At 39.8% G+C, this 23,094-nt stretch overlaps 1 protein-coding gene across 1 annotated transcript in view; it reads right to left on the reverse strand.

Moving 5' to 3' along the window:
• TTC28 (tetratricopeptide repeat domain 28) overlaps window positions 1-23,094 on the reverse strand; it is a 416,616-nt gene that overhangs the window by 167,559 nt on the left and 225,963 nt on the right. Inside the window, 1 exon segment of the mRNA XM_045791231.2 lies at window positions 6,627-7,134. Within this exon segment, the coding sequence (XP_045647187.2) occupies window positions 6,627-7,134 (508 nt within the window).

The raw sequence follows: 23,094 nt of genomic DNA on the forward strand, positions 1-23,094 counted from the left end.
TCAAGAGAGGCTTCGAGTTGTAAACAGTATTGAGAATGATCCTCAAAAGATGGGTGAACTTTAGACAAGCAAACGAGGGAAGTGGAAGATCTAGCTTGGGGAAATACAGTAAAGCCAGAAGGCATAGCCAATGTGGTGAGACTGGAGAAGACGGAAGAGCCTGGTTTTAGGAAAAGTAAGCGGTATGTATTGAGGAGTAGCAGAATTCAATAACGGAAACCACGACAGACCGCATTTCAGGGTGAGCACTCTGACAGCATGTTGTGTGCACTGCGTTAGCTGCCCCGCAGCTGTGGGAGGGTCAGTGTCATACTGATGTGTGGGGGGAGGAAACGGGGGAGGGAGGGCCTGGTGGTAAGGAAAACCCAACTAGTAGGCTAATGCAGCAGACTGGAGACCAGGAAGGGGTGATGGAAGAAAAGAACAGGCCAGCAGAGCTTCACAGAGACTAGAAGAGGAGAGAATTTCAAGGAAAAGCTAGTAGAGCGTACAAATGCTGCATATGATTAGGGGGACTGTCAAAAGATCTCTCAACTCAGCCATGAGGAGATCGCGGTTGATCCTTTTCAGGAGACAAAGGTGGGAGTCAATCTTCAATGGGTTAAAAATGAACAGGAGTTCCACTTCCAGTAACAGAGGAGCAGCGCCTTTCAGACCAGCCCTCTTAGAGAAAACAACTATAGTCTGGAGGGGGTGGGGTGGCCATGAAGGATGCAGGGGGAGGAATCTACAAAAAGATACCAACAACCAGAAGCAGGGAGGTTGGAGCTGGCCTTTTGAAGAAGGGAATGGCATTGGTTAATTTTCCTATTTTTTTTAAGATTTTATTTATTTATTTGACAGGGAGAGAGAGCACGCACACGTAGGCAGAGCAGCAGGCAGAGGGAGAGGGAGAAGCAGGCTTCCCGCTGAGCAGGGATCCCAAAGCAGGGCTCGATCCCAGGACCCTGGGATCATGACCTGAGCCAAAGGCAGATGCTTAACCGACTGAGCCACCTGGGCACCCCAAGTTACCTATTTTTGAAATGCCAGAGGGCAGTTTTTGGGGGAAAAGCCCCAATTAGTGCCATGTGGTCAGGCTACAACACAGGCAGAAGCATTGTGTTACTGGTCTGAAGAACCAGAGGAAAAATCCCAGAGTGAGCCACTGTGGGGAGCCTTCAATGCTGAGTATAAATTCTACCCAAATCTCTAACACCTGAAATATGCATGTGCAAGGCTGAGTCTAAGTAGCCCAGTTAAAGCTAAAAGATCTGAACAGAAATTTTAGCTGCCACCCACCACAGAGAGGACTGAATCTGGAGCTTGAATTAAGCCAACTTAACTGATAAAAGAACAATGACAAAAAAATACTGTTAAGAGAAATATATCAGAATCCAGAGTCTCTATAAAGTATCATTCACAATATCAGATATAATCCTATATTACTGGACATATAAAGAAATATTAAAATGTGACTAATATTCAAAACAAAAGGCAATCAATGCACAATTACGTGACTGTACTAAAAGCCACTGAACATACACTTTAAATGGGTAAACTGCATGGTATGTGAATTATATCTTAATCAAGCTGTTACAAAACAACATCGACAACAGTCAATCAACACGGTCTACCTCTGAAACAGACTCTTAACTATAGAGAAGAAGCTGATGGTCACCATAGAGGAGGTGGGTAGGGGGACGGGTGAAATAGGTGAAGGGGATTAAGAGTATACTTATCTTAACGATGAGCACTGAGTAATGTACAGAATTGCTGAGTCACTATAGTGTACACCTGAAGCTAATACAACACTATACGTTAACTGGATTAAAAAAAAATAGGGTCTAACTCTAAGATGACCCACACAGAATTAGGAGACAAGGTTTTAAAAGTTTTTAAATGGCTTGGCTATGTAAACGAAAAATACATGTATTGAATAAACTAACATAAATCTTAGCAGTAAAACTAAAATGTTAATTAAAAGAACTAAGTGGAAATTCTAAAGCTAAAAATACAATATATGTCTGATAAAAAATTCACTTATGCAGTAACGAATTAACCTTGACAAAGAGAGGCCTGGACTTCACCCTCAGCTCTGGGAAGCAATTTATGAACCCTCAGAAAACCCTGCCTAAGAGTGTCTTTGTTTACCTGAGGGTGTAAGCTATGCCAAACAGTTGATGCTGACAATGTGATTTAGAGTGGGAGCTTTCAGCTCAATCTCTGGGGGGCTAGAAACCAAGGTCACTCATGCAAGCGGTCAACCATATCTGTGACCAAGGTCCAATAAAAGCTTTGGACACCAAGGCTCAAGTGAGCCTCTCTGGTTGATAATAGTCTGTGAATATTGTCGATATGGTTGCTTGGAGATGTAGGCACTGTCCGTGACTCCACTGGGAGAAGACAACCAACTGAAGATGCTTCATGCTTAGAACTCTCCCGCCACGTGCCTCTTCCCTTGGCTAACTTTAATCTGTATCCTTTCATTGTAATAAACCATAACCATGGGTATAACAGCTTTTAGTGAATTCTGTGAGTCCTTCCAGTGAATTATTGAACTGAGGGTGGTCTAGGAGACCCCTGCTCACAGCTGATGTCCAAAGTGAGAGTAGTCTTGGGGAATCCCAAACTCGGAATCACTGAATGGGTTTAAAATCTTATTGGAGATGACAGAAGAAAGAGTTAGTGAACTTAAAGATAAACAGAAATTTTTAAATCTGAAGAATACAGAGAAAAAAGATTTAAAATGTGAATAGAGCCTCAGTGATATATAGGACAATATTGAAAGATCTAAAATAATGCAGAGTCTCATAAATAGAGCAGAAGATGGAATGGGCAAGAAGAAATATTTGAAAAAAATAATGGGTAAAATTCCCTGAATTTGGAGAAAGATATATATCTGCAGATTCAAAAGCTCAAAGTACCAGAGTAAGGGAAAATATAAAGAAAGCCACATTTAGGCATATGACAGTTAAACTGCTGAAGATCAAGGTTAGAGAAAATCATGAAAGCAATCAACAAAGAATTAGCACATGCCTTACTGATTTTCAATTCTACTGACTTATCATCAAAACAATAAGGACCAAAAAACATTGGAAAGACTACTTTAAACTGCTTTTTAAAAAAGTCCATCAACCTAGAATTCTGTATCCACCAAAGACATCCTTCAAGAGTGAAGGTAAATAAAGATTTTTTAAAGTAAATAAAAATGAAAAGAATTCATCACCAGCAGACCCACACTACAAGAAATGCTACATGAAGTTCTTCAGGCTGAAGGTAAATGATACCAGATGGAAACTCTGATCTTTAGGAATGGCTGCAAGTACCACAAATGATAAATTAGTGGGTAAACAGAAACAATTTTTTCCTCTTAATTCTTTAATATAACTGTATAGAACAAAAAAACTCACATTGTATTGTGAAGTTTAAAAAGAATATAGATGTAGTAATATATGCACAAAGTATGAAGTACAGGGAGTTAGGAATAAATGGACCTATAAAGTTATAAGGTACTTACATTTTAAAGGAAGTGGTAAGATATTAGCTCAAAGTAGATTGTGAAAATTTAAGGATAATATAATGCAATGCTAGAGCAACCACTAAAATATAATGCAAAGAAGTAGAGCTAAAAAGCAAGTAGACAAGTTAAAAGAAAACCTATATGATTAAATTAAGCCACAGATGGCAGGAAGGGAAGAACAGAAAATGAAATATAAAGGGAAAAACAGAAAACCAGCAGTAAAATGACTAAATACAACACCACCAATAATTACAATAAATGTTAAAAGGATGAAATTCTCTAATTAAAAGGCCATAATTGTCAAAATAAAAAGCAAAACCAAACTAGATGTTATCTGCAATTAACAAACTAAATATAAAGACATAGAGAGATAGAAAGTAAAGAGATGGGGAAACAAAGGACCACATAAACAGTAAGTATAAGAAGGTAGGAGTATCAGATAAAGTAGACTTCAAGACAAAAAGGTATGACCAATGACAAAAAAGAAACATTTCATAACGATAAAAGGCCAATCTGTCAGGAAGACAAAAACAATCACAAATGGGTATGCACCCAATGACAAAGTTTCCAAGTCCATGAAGCCATGTTTCACAGAGGTAATTAGAGTAACAGAGAAGTCCGCAATAATAGTCAGAGATTTAACAGCCCCTTTCTTAGCAATTGACAAAACATAGAGACAAAAAAATCAAAATGGACAAAGATGACTGGAACATTTAGCAACACTGACCACCTTTCCCGACATCTGTAAGACATTACACCCAATGAAATCCTACGAGGTATGTTCTCTGACCACAATGAAATTAAACTAGAATTTGATAACGATAATGTATCTAGGAAAATCCAAAATATTTAAAATTAAATAACCCTTCTAGGAGTTAAAGAGAAATCACAACAATCTTAGAACACGTTTTTCAACTCAGTAAAGGTAAAAACATAATACACCAAAAATTATTGGATGCAGGTAAAGCAGTGTTTGGAGAAAATTTTATATTTTTAAATGCTTGTATTAGAAAGCAGAAAGGTCTAAAATTAATGACCTGAGGTCTGACTTTGAGAAGCTAGCAAGAGAACCCAAAGTAAGTAGCAAGACGAAAATGACAAAAATGAGACCGGAAATAAGTGAAATAGAAATGAGACAAGCAATTAAAAAAATTAACAAAAGCAAAAATGGGTCTTTAAAAAGATCAAGAAAACTGATAAATCTCTATGTAGAATGATCCAGAAAAGGGGGGTGGGGTGGTTTGCAGGCACAAAACACAAACTACCAATAACAAAACTGAAAGATGTCACTAGATAACCTACAAGCATTAAAAGGAAAATAAGAAAATATTATAAACAACTTTATGCCCCTAAATTCAACAGTTAGATGAAATGAGCAAAGTCTCTGGAAAATACAACTTATTAAAGCTGACACAAGAAGATAAAGAAAATATGAATGGTCCAGTATTCATGGCCTTCTGAACCCGAGGCTCCAAGCCCTCCAATCTATCCTAGGTGCCACTGTTTGACTTGTCTTCCTTAAATATCTGATCTATGTTCTTACTCCTACATTTCAAAACCTTCAGGAGTTTCTGTTAGTGGATTTCTTGCCTGTGTCCATACTAATGTACCATCTTCTAGCACAGTCCTAGAGTACTCATGGCTCTCAGATATGCCAACCCATTCTTTCACATAACCCTTCCCATCAATGTCATCTCATTACTGGCCAAATCTCACCTATTCTTCAATGTCTACATGGGTCTAACCTCCTCCAAGAAGCTTTCCAGGCTATTCCCAGCTCTCAGGGTCTCCCTTCTTGGAATTTCATGGCAACACCACATCACTAATACTGTCTCGTAGAGAGGCCACTGTTGTCCTATGTATTAAGTCTTATTTTCCTAACTAAATTATAAGCTCTTTGAGGGCAAAGATTTTTTTTTCTTAAATCTCTGTCCCTTAAGGCAATTATTCTAGGATTCAGCATATAGTAATGATTCAATAAAGACTTCTAATTTATTGAATGAATATATAATGCCAAGAGCTTATTTCTATGGTTCTTATTAGACTCTCTAGACTGTCATTCTGATCTCAATACCATCTTCAGAGTTATCTCCAGGGATTTGCCAGACTTTTTCTAACAACTGCATTCATGAAACATCTGGTTACAATGAGCAGAGGATAAAGGGGAGGGAGGAGTAGTGTAAAATTATATAAATGGAGAAGAGGGTGCCTCAGTTTTGTAGGTCACATAAGAAAAGGGAGCTGAGTTGTACATTCTGCTGCTACTAATATCCAAGCAGCATACACTAATACCAATGAGGTCCCCCTCTCCCTGTCTTCTCCCTGTCCTGAGTCCATGTAGACACAGAACAAACAAGGGGGCTCAGGGATGAGTTCCGCTTCTGCTTCCAAACACATCTGTTCCTCCATTCATTGTGTACCCACATCTGTTCGAGTAGAGTCCAGATAACAGTATCTTCTAAAAAGAAGCCAGGGACCAATACTTACTATCTCTTACCGTTACATATAAATTCCCCCAAATTTATAAACATCTTCAATGTAACCAAGTACTATCAAACAATGACTACCCATCTAGCTTATTTAAATAGATCTTTCAAAAAGGAATTTTGCCTTTATACTAAAACTAGCAGTGTCATTTGTGAATACACATACTTTTGAGGAAAAAATACACTTCCTGTGGCATTAAAGTCACCAAGTAAAGAAATCCCTTTAAACAAAATTCTTCTCAAATTCCCTTCCATTGATAACTTCCTAGCGGCTTCTCTTTCATTTAAACCAAACATAGCTTTTATACCCTCATTTCATTCCCTTTCTCTCTAATTAGATAAATCTGGTTGCTCTTCTCTCTAAACAGATTACAAGGTTGGGGTGTTCTGTTTTTCCAGCATTTCAGAATTCTAATCCTTGCAGCACTGTGATGGCAGGAAGGATCATGTGATTTAGAGCAGCCAGGCTTTAAGGAAATATATCTAAATGAAATATACAACATACATAATGTGTATGTGTATTCAAAAGAATTTTCTTTCAAATACAAACACAGATTCCTGTAAAAGATAGTGGGCTACCTCGGCTATTTCCGGCCCAGGGCATTGACCCTGAATCTTGCAAGCCATCCTGTCCTTACCCAGATTGGAGGACGCTCGTCCCTCTGCAGCCCGGTCCTTGAGATCCTCAGCAATGCCCAGCTGCTGCTCATGGTACTGTTTAGCCCGCTCCAGATCCTGCATGCACCTAGCAGCGTGGCCCAGGCCAGCGTAGGCCCGCATCTCGATGGCCTTCTCCATTAATTCCTGTGCCAGCTCCAGCACGTAGTTGTGGTAAGACATGGCCTTGTCAAAGTTCCTCCTGTAGTGATAGGCACTGCCCAGGTTGCTGTAGGCCCGGGCCTCTTCTCGCTTGTTCCCCAAATCCTTGGCTATCTTCAGATGCTGCTCGTGGCACTGCACAGCATTCTCAAAGTCACCCATGGCAATATATACAGCTCCCATGTTGCCGAGTTCTCGTGCCTCAGAAAGCTCATCTTTGGATTGCTTGGCAAGAAGAACACACTGTTTGTGACTGGCCAGTGCATTGGGGTAGTCTCCAATGGCTGTGTACACGTGGCCCAGACTGCTCAGGGCTGATGAAGCTGCCTGGAGAGAAAGAATAAGGCAGAGAAATGAAAGCACATCAGAAAATGGCTTTGGCTTGTTTTAGCAGATAAAATGTTCAGGGTTTGCCTGTAACCATTCAAGTCAGTGCCTAATGGTGTTTCTATCAGTCGTCCGCAGACCTGTGCAGAACTGAAAAAGAGCCTGTCCAAACAGCAAGTTCCTAATAAAAGACAATGGTAATTTAATCAGTAACTTTCAATACCTAATCTCGTAGAAACAGACTGTGTTCCATATAACCCTTGTTTTAGCTTAAAGACATATTGACATTTCTAGTATTATGCTATATCTGTTAATAGCCATTAAGTTCTGTAGTATAAGAAAATGTTGAAGAAAACCAGAATTAATTACTACAGACAATATAGCATAGGAATTTCATGAGAAATCCATACTTGGGTCTTTGCACTCCTGGGCATTTCTCTAGTCGTGTTTTCTCCCAATGCAAATGGATAGATTAACAGTAAGGGAGATGTTTAGAATGATGAATGATAATTTTGTGACTCAGGACCCTGACTGGGTCAATTTTATGACTGTCGGGTCCTGTTCTCTTATCTGTGTTCCTTCAGGGTGACCTCATCAGTGCTGATTCCTGTGGAGGGTTTAGATTTGGATAAACCCCAGGGGAAAACAATGGTTGGTTCCAACTTACAACTCTTCTGAATGGGGTGGTCCCACTGGGCCTTACCACCCGTTTTCAGGCCCAGCATTGGCTCTTCCAGACTTTTTTTTTTTTTAAGATTTTATTTACTTATGAGTGAGAGAGAGAGAGAGTGCACAAGCAGGGGGAGGGGCAGAGGAAGAAGCAGATACCCCATTGGGCAGGGAGCCCAACATGGGGCTCAATCCCAGGACCCGGGGATCATGACTTGAACCGAAGCCAGATGCTTAACCGACTGAGCCATCCAGGTGCCCCTGGCTCTTCCAGCTTTACTCCTCTTGCCTACAGGCTCTTCTGACCCTGGCCTCTGTGCAGAAAGAAGCTATCTTCCTAGTCCCCTCACAATGCTTGCCACGCATACACTTCTTGTGTAAAGAAAAGTACGTGAGCCCTTTTTGTCTTAAAGGTTTTGATGAAAAGGACTGTATGTTGGTATAGTGAACCAAACAGGGACAACAAAAATAACAAGAGTCACATGGGTTCTGGAATCTTCCACAAGTGCATATAGTCTTAGAGTCTAGTCTAGTTTCTAACTCCTTTGCAGAGACATAAAAGGGACGTTACACTGGGCTTTGTCTAACCTCTTTTTGTGTTTTGTTTTGTTAATTAAGTTTTTTTTAAAAAAGATTTTATTTATTTATTTGACAGAGAGAGACAGCCAGCGAGGGAGGGAACACAAGCAGGGGGGGAGTGGGAGAGGAAGAAGGAGGCTCCTAGCGGAGAAGCCTGATGTGGGGCTTGATCCCAGAATGCTGGGATCACGCCCTGAGCCGAAGGCAGACGCTTAACAACTGCACCACCCAGATGCCCCTTGTTAATTAAGTTTTTATTCAAATTCCAGTTAGTTAATATAGTGTAATATTAGTTTCAGATGTAGAATTTAGTGATTCAACACTTCCATACAACAGCAGGTGCTCATCACAAGTCCCCATCACCTGTTTAACCCATCCCCCACCCACCTTTTGATTCTACAAGTTGCAGGCTCGCCTACCCTTTCCATCCTTCATCCTGTGCCTCCAGCTCTAGCCATGTATCCCCCTTTCTTCACGATGCCCCCTCTTCCCAACATGAGCACGTGATCCTGGCAGAACAAAGGGTGTGCTCTGTCGCAGGTAGGCAAGTGATTTTCACAAGGGCCTCCAGGCTAGGGAATAACAATGAGGGAAGGCTGTCCCACCTGGAGTAAGGGCATTTCTTTATGAGATGTGTTCTATGTCTGTGCACTTCAGAACACTTTTATTAATATTTTATAGGTGTGAGTGATTTACTACCCTATTTCTTTGCCTGTGAAATAGCAGTTCTTGATCAAAATAACTGAAACACCGACCATCTTTATGATGTTTTGCAACTTGTGTATTTGCAAAGGGTTCCATATCATTTTAAGTTGCCTTTTTTTTTTAAGATTTCATTTCTTTATTTGAGAGAGAAAGAGAGCGCAAGCATGCACAAGTGGAGGGAAGGGCAGAGGGAGAGGGAGAAGCAGGCTCCCCACTGAACAGGGAGCCCAATGTGGGGCTCGATCCTAGGCCCTGAGATCATGATGTGAACTGAAGGCAGCCACTTAACCGACTGAGCCACCCAGGTGCCCTGCCTTTTTTTTTTTTTTTTTCTAGTAGGCTATGCTCATTGTGGAGCCCAATGCGGGGCTTGAACTCACAACCCTGAGATCGAGACTTGAGCTGCGAATCTGATGCTTAACTGACTGAGCCACCCAGGTGCCCCTTAAGTTGCTTTTATCATTTCACAGACGTTTCAACAAAAAGATTTAGGAAAACAGAGAGGAAATACATACTTAGAAATTTACTTTTTGTTTTTCTGAGTAGAGAAGAGCAGAAACGAGTCCATAAAAGCCACAGTGCTGCAGCACCGTGACTCTGGCAGAAGCAGCAATGATGTCATCAAAGAGCACGCCACTTGAACATGTACTGGTCTCGGGTACCCACTTCAGGAGCCTCTTTGGGACCAGAGGTTAGAACTGCACGTCAGCACATCATACACAAGCCTTTCTCCTGCTCACAATGCCCCTCCCCCTCCCCAACAATCTCCTTTTCCTCCTTTGCTGCAGGCCCAGGGACCCTGCCTCTTTCCTCTACTTCTGTAACTGGCCCTCCCACCTTCGTCTCTGAGGTTTTCCACCCACACCTGGCTAAGTACCAGGACACAGTCCACAAACCCCACCCACAAATCTTTGTTGCACACAGATCTTTCACTACGGAGCTAGTGTAACTTAGAATCAGACACACTTGATTCAATACTGCACTGCCCTTTACTAGCTCTGGGGCCTTTAGAAACTTAACTTCCCTGAGCCTTGGTTTTCCAGACAGACATTTCTAGGTCCCTGCAGTGCACCAGGAATTGAGTGTTTCAAACTCCAGCCATGAGCCTCTGTCAAATGTATAAACCATAAATAATTCACTAGATAATTCCAAATCGTAGATCTGGTTGGAGGCAATGAGCCCTTGAACACTGCAGGATGGATTTATAAGGCCTGGGGCAGGCACAGCACCCCAGGCATCGCTGTTCTTAGGAACTTCTGGTTTATGGCAACTGCAAATGACAGCCATGGGATCTTCTGCTTCGGTTCTTCATTTCTCTAAATGCCAGGGAGACACAGGAGCTCAACTGCTGAAGTTCTCTGAACAGAAGTAAAGGGAGTACTGGGGCATTTCCCCTCTGGGGTGTGGGAAAAGGAGGGAAGGACTACTGTATTCGCCCTTCCCTGGAATCCTCCGGTTACTAGACAGTGCTGTCACGCTGCAACTCTTCATGGCAGGTGTCCTGGAAGCCAGCATCTCTAGCCAATATAATTTATGAAGCACACATCATAACCTCTGAAATTAGAAAGGCAGCTCTACAGTAGAGATGTAATATAAGAATGGAACAGGATTTAGAGTCAGAAGCCTTGGCTGTATAACCCTGGTAAGTCACTTTGCTTCTTCACCCACGTTTCCTTCATATGTAAATTGTGCTGATAAAGACAGTGTACATACTTCGCAGGGATAGGATGGGATCAGATGAAGCAGTGCATCTGAGTGTCCTGCATAAACAGCAAGTTCTCAGGGAATGTATCACTAAGATGTGGATGGATGTTTTATGACTGTGAGCTGGCTGGGCGAAGCTCTGTTACCTGGCGGAAAGCTAGTAATGGCAACTGAACACATCAGTCATTACGACCAAACAACTATATTCCTATCAGTTGCCACAGGAAATAAAGTCCAGTGTTTTACAGCCCTTGGGCAAATAACATGTGATGATATTTATCAGCTAAGTGAATTACAAATTAATCACTTGTCTTTGTTCCTGTTCCTGTAGAATAAGCTTAGATCTGAAACATGGTTTCAGGCTGTTCACGAGAATCTGAAGACCCACTATCTATGGGGAATCGCAGGCCCCACCTCAAGCAGATGCTACATTTGCCACTAAGGTTCACTGCTGCCTTTGTATATTAATCTCTTTGAGATTTTTGTGCTAGAATAGCAGCAGCTGCTTCCCACAGTGGAAACATTTTGGAACATCTGTATTTGAATACTAAAATGCACACAGTTATGCTAACAAACTATCTGGCTGGGATAAGACAATACTTTTCTCTTTTTACAAGATATAAATTACTCCGGTTCTTGCCAAAGCATGATATCCAGCTGCAGACCAAGCACACAGGAGTCATCACCCTTTGCTCTGTGACCTGAATATTTGCAGAACTGCATCTGACAAGTCAGCTTCATGCAACTAAAGAAGGAACTTTGCTCATGCTTTTCCAAACCACCTTTAAGGACTTTCAGTTTGAGACATAAAATAGAGAAAGTTTAAACTACCCAAACTATAACCACATTGATAACACTACCATTAAAGATTAAAGACTTAAACATGTTTTCCTTCACTTCTAGTATGTTCCCTCCCCCCACTGTATGTATTTTTCATAAGGGTATATTTTGTGGGGGGATTACATGCAGAGAATATTCAATATAACTGCTGATTGACTAACTGTGGATAGTTTTTTTTTAAAGCGGAGATATACCAGCTAGTACCAGAACTATGGTTTTTCATCTAAATCTACCTGCACCTTGTATTCCTTGCCAATTCAGTGCCCACAAACCCAAGGTCCTGGGTTCACCACCTGTAATCCAAGAGGCAGAGAGATGTAGAAGAATAGGGACAGAATCTCAAATCAGGCCTGCACAGGTTCAATGACAAACTGCGTGATACTGCACAAATTATGTGACATCTTTGAACCTCAGTTTCCTCATCTGTAAAATGGGAATATTAATACCTTCCAGTGTGGTGAGTACTAAATAAAAAATTTAAAGATGTAGCAGAAAATGGAACACGAGGTTATGTCACCAGAACTAAAAGGACAACACAAAAGGCTTGCCCCACTGATGGTAGGATGTGTAATCATCTTCCTATGTTGAAGCATATTACTCATAGTATTCTTCTGCAAATGTAGGCATAAGAAAATTCACCCTTTACCCAGGAGCAGTCTAGAATCATTGGTATATCCAACACCCAATGTTGGGAAAAGCACGAGACCGCAAGTGGTCAAAGCTTACACAGACACTGGAGTGTTCTGGGTCTGTTAGCTGGTTTGTTCATTTGTTCATTCATTCATGAAAAATTTCCAGACTGACGCAAACATAGTCAATTAATTTTTGATGAAAGAGCAAAGGTAATCCAATGCAGAAAGGACAGTCTTTTCAACAAAGGGTGCCAGAACAACTGGACATCCACATGCAAAAAAAGTGAATCTAGACTCAGACCTTACATCTTGACACAAGTTGACTCGACCTAAGTGTAAAACACAGAAGTATAAAACTTCTAGAAGATAACATAAGAGAAAATCTAGGGGACGTAAGGCTTGGCGATGAGTTTTTAGATATAAGACTAAAGGCATGACCCATAAAAAAATTAAGTTGGACTTTATTTAAATTAAAAACTTGTCTGCAAAAGACACTTACTATTAAGAGAATGAAAAGACAAGCCACAGGCTGGGAGAAAATATTTGCAAAACACATACCTGACAAAAGACTTGTATCCAAAATATGAAAAAAAAAAAAAAAAACGCTTAAAGCTCAACAACAAAAAACAGCCCAATTTTAAAATGGGCAAAAGATGTGAGCAGACACCTCACCAGAGAAAATATACTGATGGTAAATAAGCATATGAAAAGATGCTTCACATCATATGTCACAGGGAATTGAAAATAAAACAATGAGATAGCACTGCACACCTATTATAATAACGAAAATCCAAAAAACGGACAATACCAAACGCTGGTGAGGATGTGGAGCAATAGGAACTCTCATTTCTTTGCTGGTAGGGATACAGATACACGCGGGACGGCCACTTTGGAAGACAGATGGGCAGTTTCCTACAAAACTAAACATATTCTTACCATATGATGCAGCAATCATGCTCCCATGTATTTACCCTAATGAAATGAAAACCTATGTCTTCACAAAAACCCGCACATGAATTCACAATTGCTAAAAACTGGAAGCAACCAAGATGTTTTCCAATAGGTGAATGCATAAACCCTGGTACCTCCTTACAATGGAATACTAGTCAGTGCTGAAAAGAAATGATGGAGCCCCAAAGAGACCATAGAGAAACCCTTAATTGTACATGGCTAATGAAAGAAGCCAGTCTGAAAAGGCTACGTACTGTATGATCCCAACTACTGTCATTCTGTAAAAGGCAAACTACAGAGAAAGCGAATCAGCGGTTGCAGGGAAAGGATAAATAAGTGGAGTACAGGGGATTCTTAGGACAGTGAAACTATTCTGCATGATACCTAAATGGTGGACGGATGACATCATGCATTTGTCAAAACCCATGGGCTGCACATGACCATGAAACCTAATGTAAACTCTGTAAACTACGAATTTCAGCTAATAACAGTATATCAATATTGGTTTGTCAATTTTAACAAATGTATCACACTAACACAAGATGTTAATAGGGAGGGAAACTAAGTGGAGAAGGAAAAGACGGCATGTGGCATCTCTCTGTACTATCTGCTCAATTTTCTGTAAATCTAAACCTGCTCTTTAAAAATGCAGTCTATTAATTAAAAAATAAATAAATTGGAGCTTTCCTCATTTGAGGAGTGGGTAATTCTCAGAAATGGAAACAGCATGAGTGAAGACATTGAAGGATAACGAGAGGCCATTCAGACCCGGAAGTACGGTAGTGGCTAGAGGGGAATCTGAAAGGTGGGTCTGGAGAAGTTCTGTTTCTCCATCAACTTGTAAAATCTAAAGCATTTTCCATGTTTGTTGTTTCACTTGATCCTTATAACAACCCTTTATGTGTGTGTTATTATTTTATACACTTTGTGAGCTAAAACTAGACTCCAAGTGATAAAGTGCCATGCCCGAAAGTATACAATTAATAGCAAAGCCAGGTTCACATCCACATATGCCAGCCCCTTGGTCTCCTGCTCATTTGACTACCCAGAGTTTAGCCTCTGCTGAGGGAGTTACAGCCACCCAGGGGGCAATAAGGGCCACAGGTTTAAGCAGCAGACTGACAGGATCAGATCTGTACTTCCATGTATTTCCATGAAATAGATGAAAAGAAGGGAGATCAGTGGTACCAACAACACCACAATGCCTAACTAAAATAATGACTAGTTAGAATACAATAAGATCTATCTTAAGCACTAATGATATTTAATGCCGTCTTTGGGGCTGTTCATGAATATTCTAACTCTTCTCCTTCCATGCAGGTAAGAGTGCACATCCCTGCCTGCAGGAAGTCAGGTGTGAGTGGCTACGTGACCTTCTTTGGCCGATAAATGTAATCACATCCAGGTGACATGTTACAAACTAGTGCATGCTTCACCACTTTCTCTCTTCTCTATGCCACACACTGCTTCACCAGAATTGAACCGCAAGCGACAATTGAGGCAATATGGCACAGAGCCCCAGCTGACCTGTAATGAATATACAGTGGGCACAAGAAATAAATCTTTATGGTTTTAAATCCCTTATATCTGGGGATTTACTGTTATTGCAGCATAACTTGGCCTAGCCTTATCAACACACTACTCAGCATAAATTACTAATTTTCATGCCCCAGTCATCATAGTTATAGTTAACGCTACCCAGTCATTCAATTATTTAAATTACCACATTTCTGGATGATTAAATTTTAGGCACTTACCAATTACCATAGGCTTATGAATGATGAAATTTTAGACATTTTTATAGAAAAACTAAATTTGAGAAGAATTAGGTACTAAAATCAGAACTTAGCTAATCCTTAAAATTTTCATAACCCAGAGACAACTGTCTACCTGGTAATACTTGACCCAAATTGCAGGCTTATTTAGAGGGAATCTCTAGTCACCCCCATATAAACCTACAGAAACAGAAGACTGAATCATGTTCTGCGGGGTCTGTACACTTCCTACGGTCTGAAATGACACACACTCTCTATATAATGAGCGTCCTGTAGCTTGAATTTCTACCCTTAAACAGCAACTGAGCTGGTAGAGTAAGTCTGTGTAAAAGTTAAATGATAGTCATGAACACCCAGAGTTAATTACTCGAGTCACACAAAACCAACTGGACAAAAATAATCAAAAGAAATTATGATCTATATTATTGAGGCCATTGTCCATGGTATCACCCAATGTCATCTTTATAAGGAGCAATGGAAAAATTTCTTTCAGATTTCAATGCTTCTACCAAGCAGCTGCAATGGGTTTATCTTTAAAAAAAAAAAAGTGGATCTTATAAGTGGTTGAATTTACCTTTTTGTTTGGATTACCAGGAAGCTTATAGCTTGAGACGCAGAGCCTCCCTTTAACAGGCAGACAGAATCCCATAACATGTGCAGACTCTGTCCTGGCTTCAGCCTTATGATATAACCGTAATGCTCTCCTAATGCTCTCATCACTCTCATTTCTTCCCATTTATGCTTTGTGTCCTGCTCCTACAAATCCTTCTTGTATTAAAACAGAGAAAACAACAAATGAACAAAACAATTAAATATTAAAGCTCTTGGTAAGGAGGAAGCTTCCCGAAATGGGCTCTCTATTAAACTGTGAACTCACAGCCACAACCTAAAGAGACTTAAATACCACACAAACAGGGAAGTTGTAATTATATGGTCTTTAGTATTCTTAAATCACTTTTGTGTTGTACATGTTCCATAATTGGTACCAGCTTTATTATAATCAATCTAACTAGTTTGTCCCAATACCTAAAGCTAGGGTTGGAGGACTATTCTGCAGTTGTTTCTGAAAAGGTGAAAGAGTGATTTGTGCCTATCTGAATTCTTTCTATTATATACTATCTCATGGTGGAAATAGTTGGCTTGAATCTATTACTCTGAGCTTAGAGAACGGTTAGTGATCGTTATAGCTTCTCCACGGCAATCTGTCAGCCTTTTCTAATACTGCGGGGCCAGAGGAGCTTTCATAATAATTATTTTTATCAAAATTATATTAGGGTTGGAAGAATAACACAATGTCAGGAAGATCTATTACCTAGACCTAAGAGTTGCTATCACAGGTGATAAATTATTTATAATGCCCAGCATTAATACAGCAATGTTTTCAAACCAAGAATTTGTAAATGTCCTTTGCAGATGCAAATTAACAGATTAATAAGGAAACAAGCTTTCTTGTATGAGAAGCTGAGATGACAGATTAGCTATTAAGAGCAATTTATAGGTCATAAGATATGAAAGTTGGCAAGAAACACTACCTCGGCTGGCTCTATAAATAGTAAAACTGCATTTAGTTTCCCAGAGGTATCCTGTTAGACATTTTAATTATACCATAAAAACTGCCAGAATTTATAATGATTTCATTTTTTAAAAAACTTGATGCTCCATGTAAACTTGAGGCAATACAACAGGCATCTGTGCTATGCGCTGGAACTGCCAAGTTGCAGCCAATGATGAGTGCGTGCTGCTTCTCATGAAGGACCGCGAGTGGTAACACTGATGCCGAACGTCAGAGGAAAGATATGTTACCCCCTAACCTCTCCCGCAGGTTACGTAAGGATTCTTCTCCCTCCTTCACATCCGTACACTTTCCACTGCAGCCCCACACTGTCCACCTAGGATGATTTTTACAAAGAACTGCCTCCCTTCTACATAGCCCTTTGACCACAAAATGATAGCCATGTAAAAATCCTAGGGTCTTGGTAGTCCTTTTAGGGAGTTGAATTTCACTGGGGGTAAATTCCCTCACTTACTTGAAATAATCAGTTAAGAGTTCCCATCCTCAGTTTCACCTACATCTTCAGTTTTATTTGGGGGAGTGATAGATAACTGAATCTCAAATCAGTTTTTAATGGCATAATCCACTCAAGTTTCTTCTGCAATAATTTGACCTGAGTTAGGAGACATATTCTACCATAATGCTGTTTTAGTCCAATCAAAACTGCTCCATTCTACTCTTGCCAGCCAACCTGACTTTTAGTAGGCTATAAAACATTGTTCTGTAGGGGGTTGGAATGTAGTCAATCACCCTTTGAAGACAGTACTTATACCGAATCATAAAATCTGGCTTTGGCTGGGCAGAATATAATGGAGAAATTTGGAGAGAGAGAGAGAAAAAAAACACATATGTGTGCAAGTGCATACACAAGAGGCAGAAGAGACATTTCTTAGAAGGAAGAATGCCCAAGAAAAGGACAGCTTCTTTGCAGCAGCCAGCAGATAACAATTTAAGCAAGAAGTCTTTAAACTGGGTGGAAAGGAGTCCCCGAGGGTCCTGGAAATATGTTAGAAAATGAAGAAACAAATGAGAACTTCCACTACTACCCAGGAAGGAGTATCAGTACAGCCCTCTCACTGTGAAGGGTAGGTCCTCATGCAGGACATGTCAAATGCCTGTCTTCTAACCGTTCAAGAATAAATGGCCCACAGTCTCAGCTCTCTGTACATCTGCTCACTCCAGCAAATTCAACTTCTATCCCTGTCAGATGAGTCCAAACTTGGATTTCAGAACAAGAGACAGAAAATTTTAGAGCTGGGAGAGGCCTAATCCATCAGTTTTCAAACTTTGCTTAAACCAAATTACAAATACACGTGATTTGTGTGATTAAAGTGTACTTGTTTAGGTTAACTTGGACTAGGGTGTACTCTTCTCCCCAAGCATTAAGAGAATCTCTGGCACCCTGGAGGATTCTTTAGAGCAGAATTTGAAGACCACTCATCAACAGAACCCCTCAATGTCTTTTGATGTTGAAATGAAGGCCAAGAGATGTCAAGTAGCTTGGCCAAAGATCAACTCACTAAACAATCAGCAAGAGCAGGACTAGAGCCTAGGCCTCCATGTCCCCGCTGGTACCTCCTCACTCTGCTTTGCCAAACTGCACCACACCATCTCACAGTCACCTCAAACTCAGGCCCTCACTGACCTTCCTAAGTCCCCTTTACTCCTGTGATTCCATGATAAACAAAAGAAGTGAATGCTGTCACCATTTCTTCCAACCAGTCAAAAGTTCAGCATTATCATTCACTTTTCCCTGTCTTATGGCCCTCATCTCCAGCAGTCCCCCAAGACCAGCTTTATTAGGCTCCCGATATTAAAATTACACTCGTTTTTATTTAATAATCTTTACCTAAATGCCAATGATTTATATACAAGATCTACTTAGAATTAATTTCTCACAGTTTTATTTTAAATAATAAATATTCTCTTCAGAATTACATGGCAATGTTAACAGATGAGGTTGGTAGGATATTTTAAATATATACTGCTCTTTTCTCTAAAATCCCAGGCAGCTATTCAGTGACAAATTCAACAGCAAACTTTATTCTTTCTTTAAAGATTTATTTATTTATTTATTTATTTATTTATTTATTTATTTATTTGAGAGAGAGAGAGAGCAGGGGGGAGGCACAGAGGGAGAAGAAGGAGAGAAGCAAACCCACCCCCCGCCGCCTGCCGCCGCTGAGCATCTCATGACCCTGAGATCATGACCTTAGCCAAAACAAAGAGTTGGACACTTAACCACTGAGCCACCCAGGCGCCCCTTAACAGCAAAGTTTAAACTTTAGTAACTGGGGTACCTGGGTGGCTCAGTTGGTTAAGGTTCCGACTCTTGGTTTCAGCTCAGGTCATGATCTCAGGGTTGTGAGATCAAGCCCCAGCACAGAGCCTGCTTAAGAGTCTCTCTCTCCTTCTCCTTCTACCCCCACCCCCCCAAAAAATTTTTAATTTTAAAAAAATACTTTAATAACTTTCCTAACAGCTGCTGATTCTGTCTCCTAAATAATAATGGAGTTAGCAATGCCTGGGTAATACAGTAATTCGAACTACCTAGGTCGGAATACTGACTCTGCTGGCTATGTTCCCTTATGGAAGTTACTGACCCTCTCTGCCCTTGTTTCCTTATCTATAAAGTGCGGGTAATGATATTTGTCTCATGACACTGTTACAAGCATACATTTAAGGAGCTTAGAATTCTGCCTGGCACAAAACAAGTATTCAGTTACTGCTGGCTGTTATTATAGATGCTAAATACCAATAAAACTGAGTAAATTAAGTAATTTTAAAGTCATACATTTATATTCATTTAATCCATTTTGTACATTTATTTAAAATTTAAATACACTAAATTAGTGCCTTCCTTCCCCTCTCTTATTATATTAATTTTAAAAACCTGAAAATGTCATTTCCCTTGTGTTGCATTTGTCACTGTTCTTTGGTACAAAAATTGTTTGGGCATGCAAGCACATAACATTCCTTTTTGGGAATCCCCAAAGAAAGAAGACATTACACCAAGATCTAAAAAGGGAACACAGTACGTTCCCTGAAGAAAACCAAAATTTTAATTAAGATCCTAAGTTATTTTTTTAATATTAGCTTACTATAAAAATACCCAAACTGACATTAAATATAGGTTACACTGATAGATAAAATTTCTAATTACAAGTATGATCAAATTTTTCATCATGTTAGTTTTCATATTTGTTTTTCAGTGGTATGCTTGTTTTGGATAGAAGTGAATACCAGAAAATGTACTAAAGTTTCAAAGGAAGTATGTTCTAAAGCAAAAAGAGTTGATTCATATATTTTCTACTTAAAGCAATAGGAAAACATATAGGATATGGGTGATGGGAAAGGGAGCTTAGCACAAGACACATTAGACTGGGGTTTCTGGAAGCCAAGAGTTGGCTTATTCATCTCTGTAACTTCACAGTCTAGCATACACCTGGCACTCAACAAACACCTGAAGAACCAAATTGATAGTCATGGGACTTTCGGTTTGTGCAAGGATATTAGAGAAGAAAACTCTATCCTCAAAGGTAAGAAAGCCAGGATGAATACTGGTGATACCACTACCTCTCAACCTCTAGTTCTATAAGCAAAATTCTGGCTCACCAAAACTTTCCTGCTCAGTTGCCACCTTGGTGTTTGTCTACATAGAAGTCATGAGCCCTCATATTTGTCCTTGATTTTCTTCTGCCTGCTTCTCCTCATCCAGTCAGTAATATTCTTGCTAAGTCTTATGACATCTACTCCCTTTTACCTTTGCATTGTTCACATGAGACATAAAATGACTAAACAGGAGTCACTATTATTTTTGTTATAATACTATTTTTCCTAAGAGTAATTATAATGGTACTCCAAATTAAAGTCTAGGAAACTTAGTAAAATTCAGATTTTTTTCTGGGTTACCATTAAAGTCTTTCTTAGAAAAAATAGATCATCATAGTAAGTCTGACAATTATTCATTGAGAGCCAGGCATACCACATTTTGTCAATTCAAAGTTGCCATCAGTTTAAGAAACACCTTATAATATGTACCACAGATAAAAGGACAACAATGTTGCAATCAAACAACGCCTGTATGCTAGAATACAAGATCATCCTGATTTCAGAGATACTAAAAGATGAAAAAAAATGTGCATCTTAGAGTCAGTGAATTATGAAATATCGGGTGCTTTATTTACATTATCCCAAATCCCCACCAGGACCTACAAGGTAGCCATTTTCACCTTCATTTTGCAGATGAGGAAATAGACAACATTAAGCAACTAGTTCAAAGACAAATAACTAATAAACAGGAAGGTTGAAATTTAAATCTAGGCCTGCCTGAACGCAAAACTGAATACTTCCATCACACTGCATTTCCTCCAGAAATCCTAGACAAATAATAATAATAATAATAATAATAATAATAATAATAATAATAAAATAAAAATGAGGAAGAAGGCAAGGGCACTTGCTCTGAAAAGGACTCATAATTATTGCTGTTTACAATTAGGTGCTTAGAATAGCTTCGCAGGCAGGTATTTCTAATTTGCAACATTTAATAAAAATGGCTATTGTCAAACTGTACCACAAACTGGATACAGACTCAGAATTTTATTAAGACTGAGGAAGAAAAACCTGCAACAATTCTACTGCGCTGTCGTAGCACCTTACGATTTTTTACTCCCTCTCTCCTAGATAGAAAAACTACCTTTAGAGTTGCAAGTTTGCCAACCTACTCTTGAGTCTAAAAAGAAGTATATTTTATTTGATTAATATTATCCTGAGGATTATATATAAATGCTGAGATATAAAGTGAAAACTTTAGGGAATGTGCCAAGTCTAGGACTGGTTAATGTGTCTGGCCTGCCTGAAAAATCCCAGAAAGCAGCTCCCAAATGTCTGTAATTACAAACAGTCAGAGGATAGGTTCTGATTCAGGTTTAAGTTTACTCCATTTAGGGATAGAGATGGTTTTCAACAGTGGTATTGGGCTGTGAGTTCAGGCAGGACCATTTTATGTGCCTTGTAATGTATGTATGCTGGAAGCTGAACAGGAAGGAAGAATGAGCCCAACTCCTAGAATGGCAGCATCCATCTGCAGAAGCTTCTATTCAAAGTCTTATGGTATTAAGTAGAGACTACTGGAAAGTGTGTCATTTTATGGAAACCTTAGAAGCCTCTCTCTGAATAAACCTGGGATTAGGAGTGGATTGGTTTACCTTGTTCCTAGTGAATGCTGAAAGGGGAGGTAATGATTCGGTCCCTGTGAAAGAGACAAAGCAGCAGGAGGGAGAAGGCAGAGCAGTGAGTGATGACACGTCTGATGATGCCCCCTTCCACGTGGGGGTGGGATATGCGCTTTTCCTGCTCCGGCTTCTCCCCAAGAAAGCAGCAGCACATCTTCCCCATAATACATGTTGTATCATATCTGATTACATGGAAAGTTTATTTTACTTAATTTTATGGCTCAAAAGAGGAAGAGAGAGAGAGGGAAGAAATAAGGAGAAAAGAGGAGGATAAATGAAGTTTTGCTTCCAAGTTCTAAGATCCCTCTACTGGTAGTGACTCTACTACAGGTCCTTGCTTATGTACCTGGAACCTAAGAAAAACAGGTAGAAATGCTGAAAATGACTCATTAAGTGACAGTAAGGGTTAAGACGAACCTCTTACACATAGAAGGAATGCAAAATAAAAAATGGAAAGAAGCAAAAAAAAAAAACTAACTAAAACATTAGTCTATCACAAATAATTTTTCACTAATGTGAAAGTGTGACAACTTGAGTTTAATTTAAAAGAAACAAAGAAACTCGATTTGCATTTGATGAGTTGTCAAAGACAGAACTTTGATTTTTTCTTAACCTAATTTTCACTGTAATGAAATTAAACGTGTTGAACTGGTGATAAAAGGCAGAGGCCACTATCCACAGCCTCACTCCAGGCTCCAGTCAGGGATTTGCCAGTCTTTCACGGCAGAATCCAGATGTGCCCAAGTGTGAGTTACATTCCCCCCTGGGATGCTTCCTCCAATGTCTCCTCTCTAACAAGATAAATAGTGGTCCTCACACTTCTCATGGGTGCCATCAGAGGCAAAACCAGAGTAGTGCATTAAACATGCGTTGGGTACTTGAGAGCAATGTGGTGATTAAGTCAGCTGGGGGCATCAAGGATGTGCTTCAGGGGGCTGGTAATAAGAGGCCGGGAGATATATTCATCATTGGATACTTAATAAAATCCTCTGCATAACAATGCCCACTGGGAATTCTTAGTAACTCGAGCATACTGTGAATAACAGCTGCGTTCAAAGGAGATGGGCCGCGCCACAATGGCAGAATCTAGACTGGCACTGTAGGCACTGTGCTTCCAGAAACATCAAGAACACAAATGCTTTGCAAAACTAACAAAGAATTGCTAAAATATATTTATTTACTCATTCACTCAACAAACATTTGAGGGCTTCCTCTGTCCTAGGCCCCGGGAATATAAAGACAAATGAGACAAGGAATCTGCTGTAGAGTCACTCAGGAGACAGACAGGAAAACAGTTAAGTGCAACAGACCTCTGG

This window comes from Ursus americanus, chromosome 30 (assembly GCF_024610735.1).
Source record: "Ursus americanus isolate L20-20 chromosome 30, mUrsAme1.1.p, whole genome shotgun sequence".
In the NCBI taxonomy this organism is placed as follows: domain Eukaryota; kingdom Metazoa; phylum Chordata; class Mammalia; order Carnivora; family Ursidae; genus Ursus; species Ursus americanus.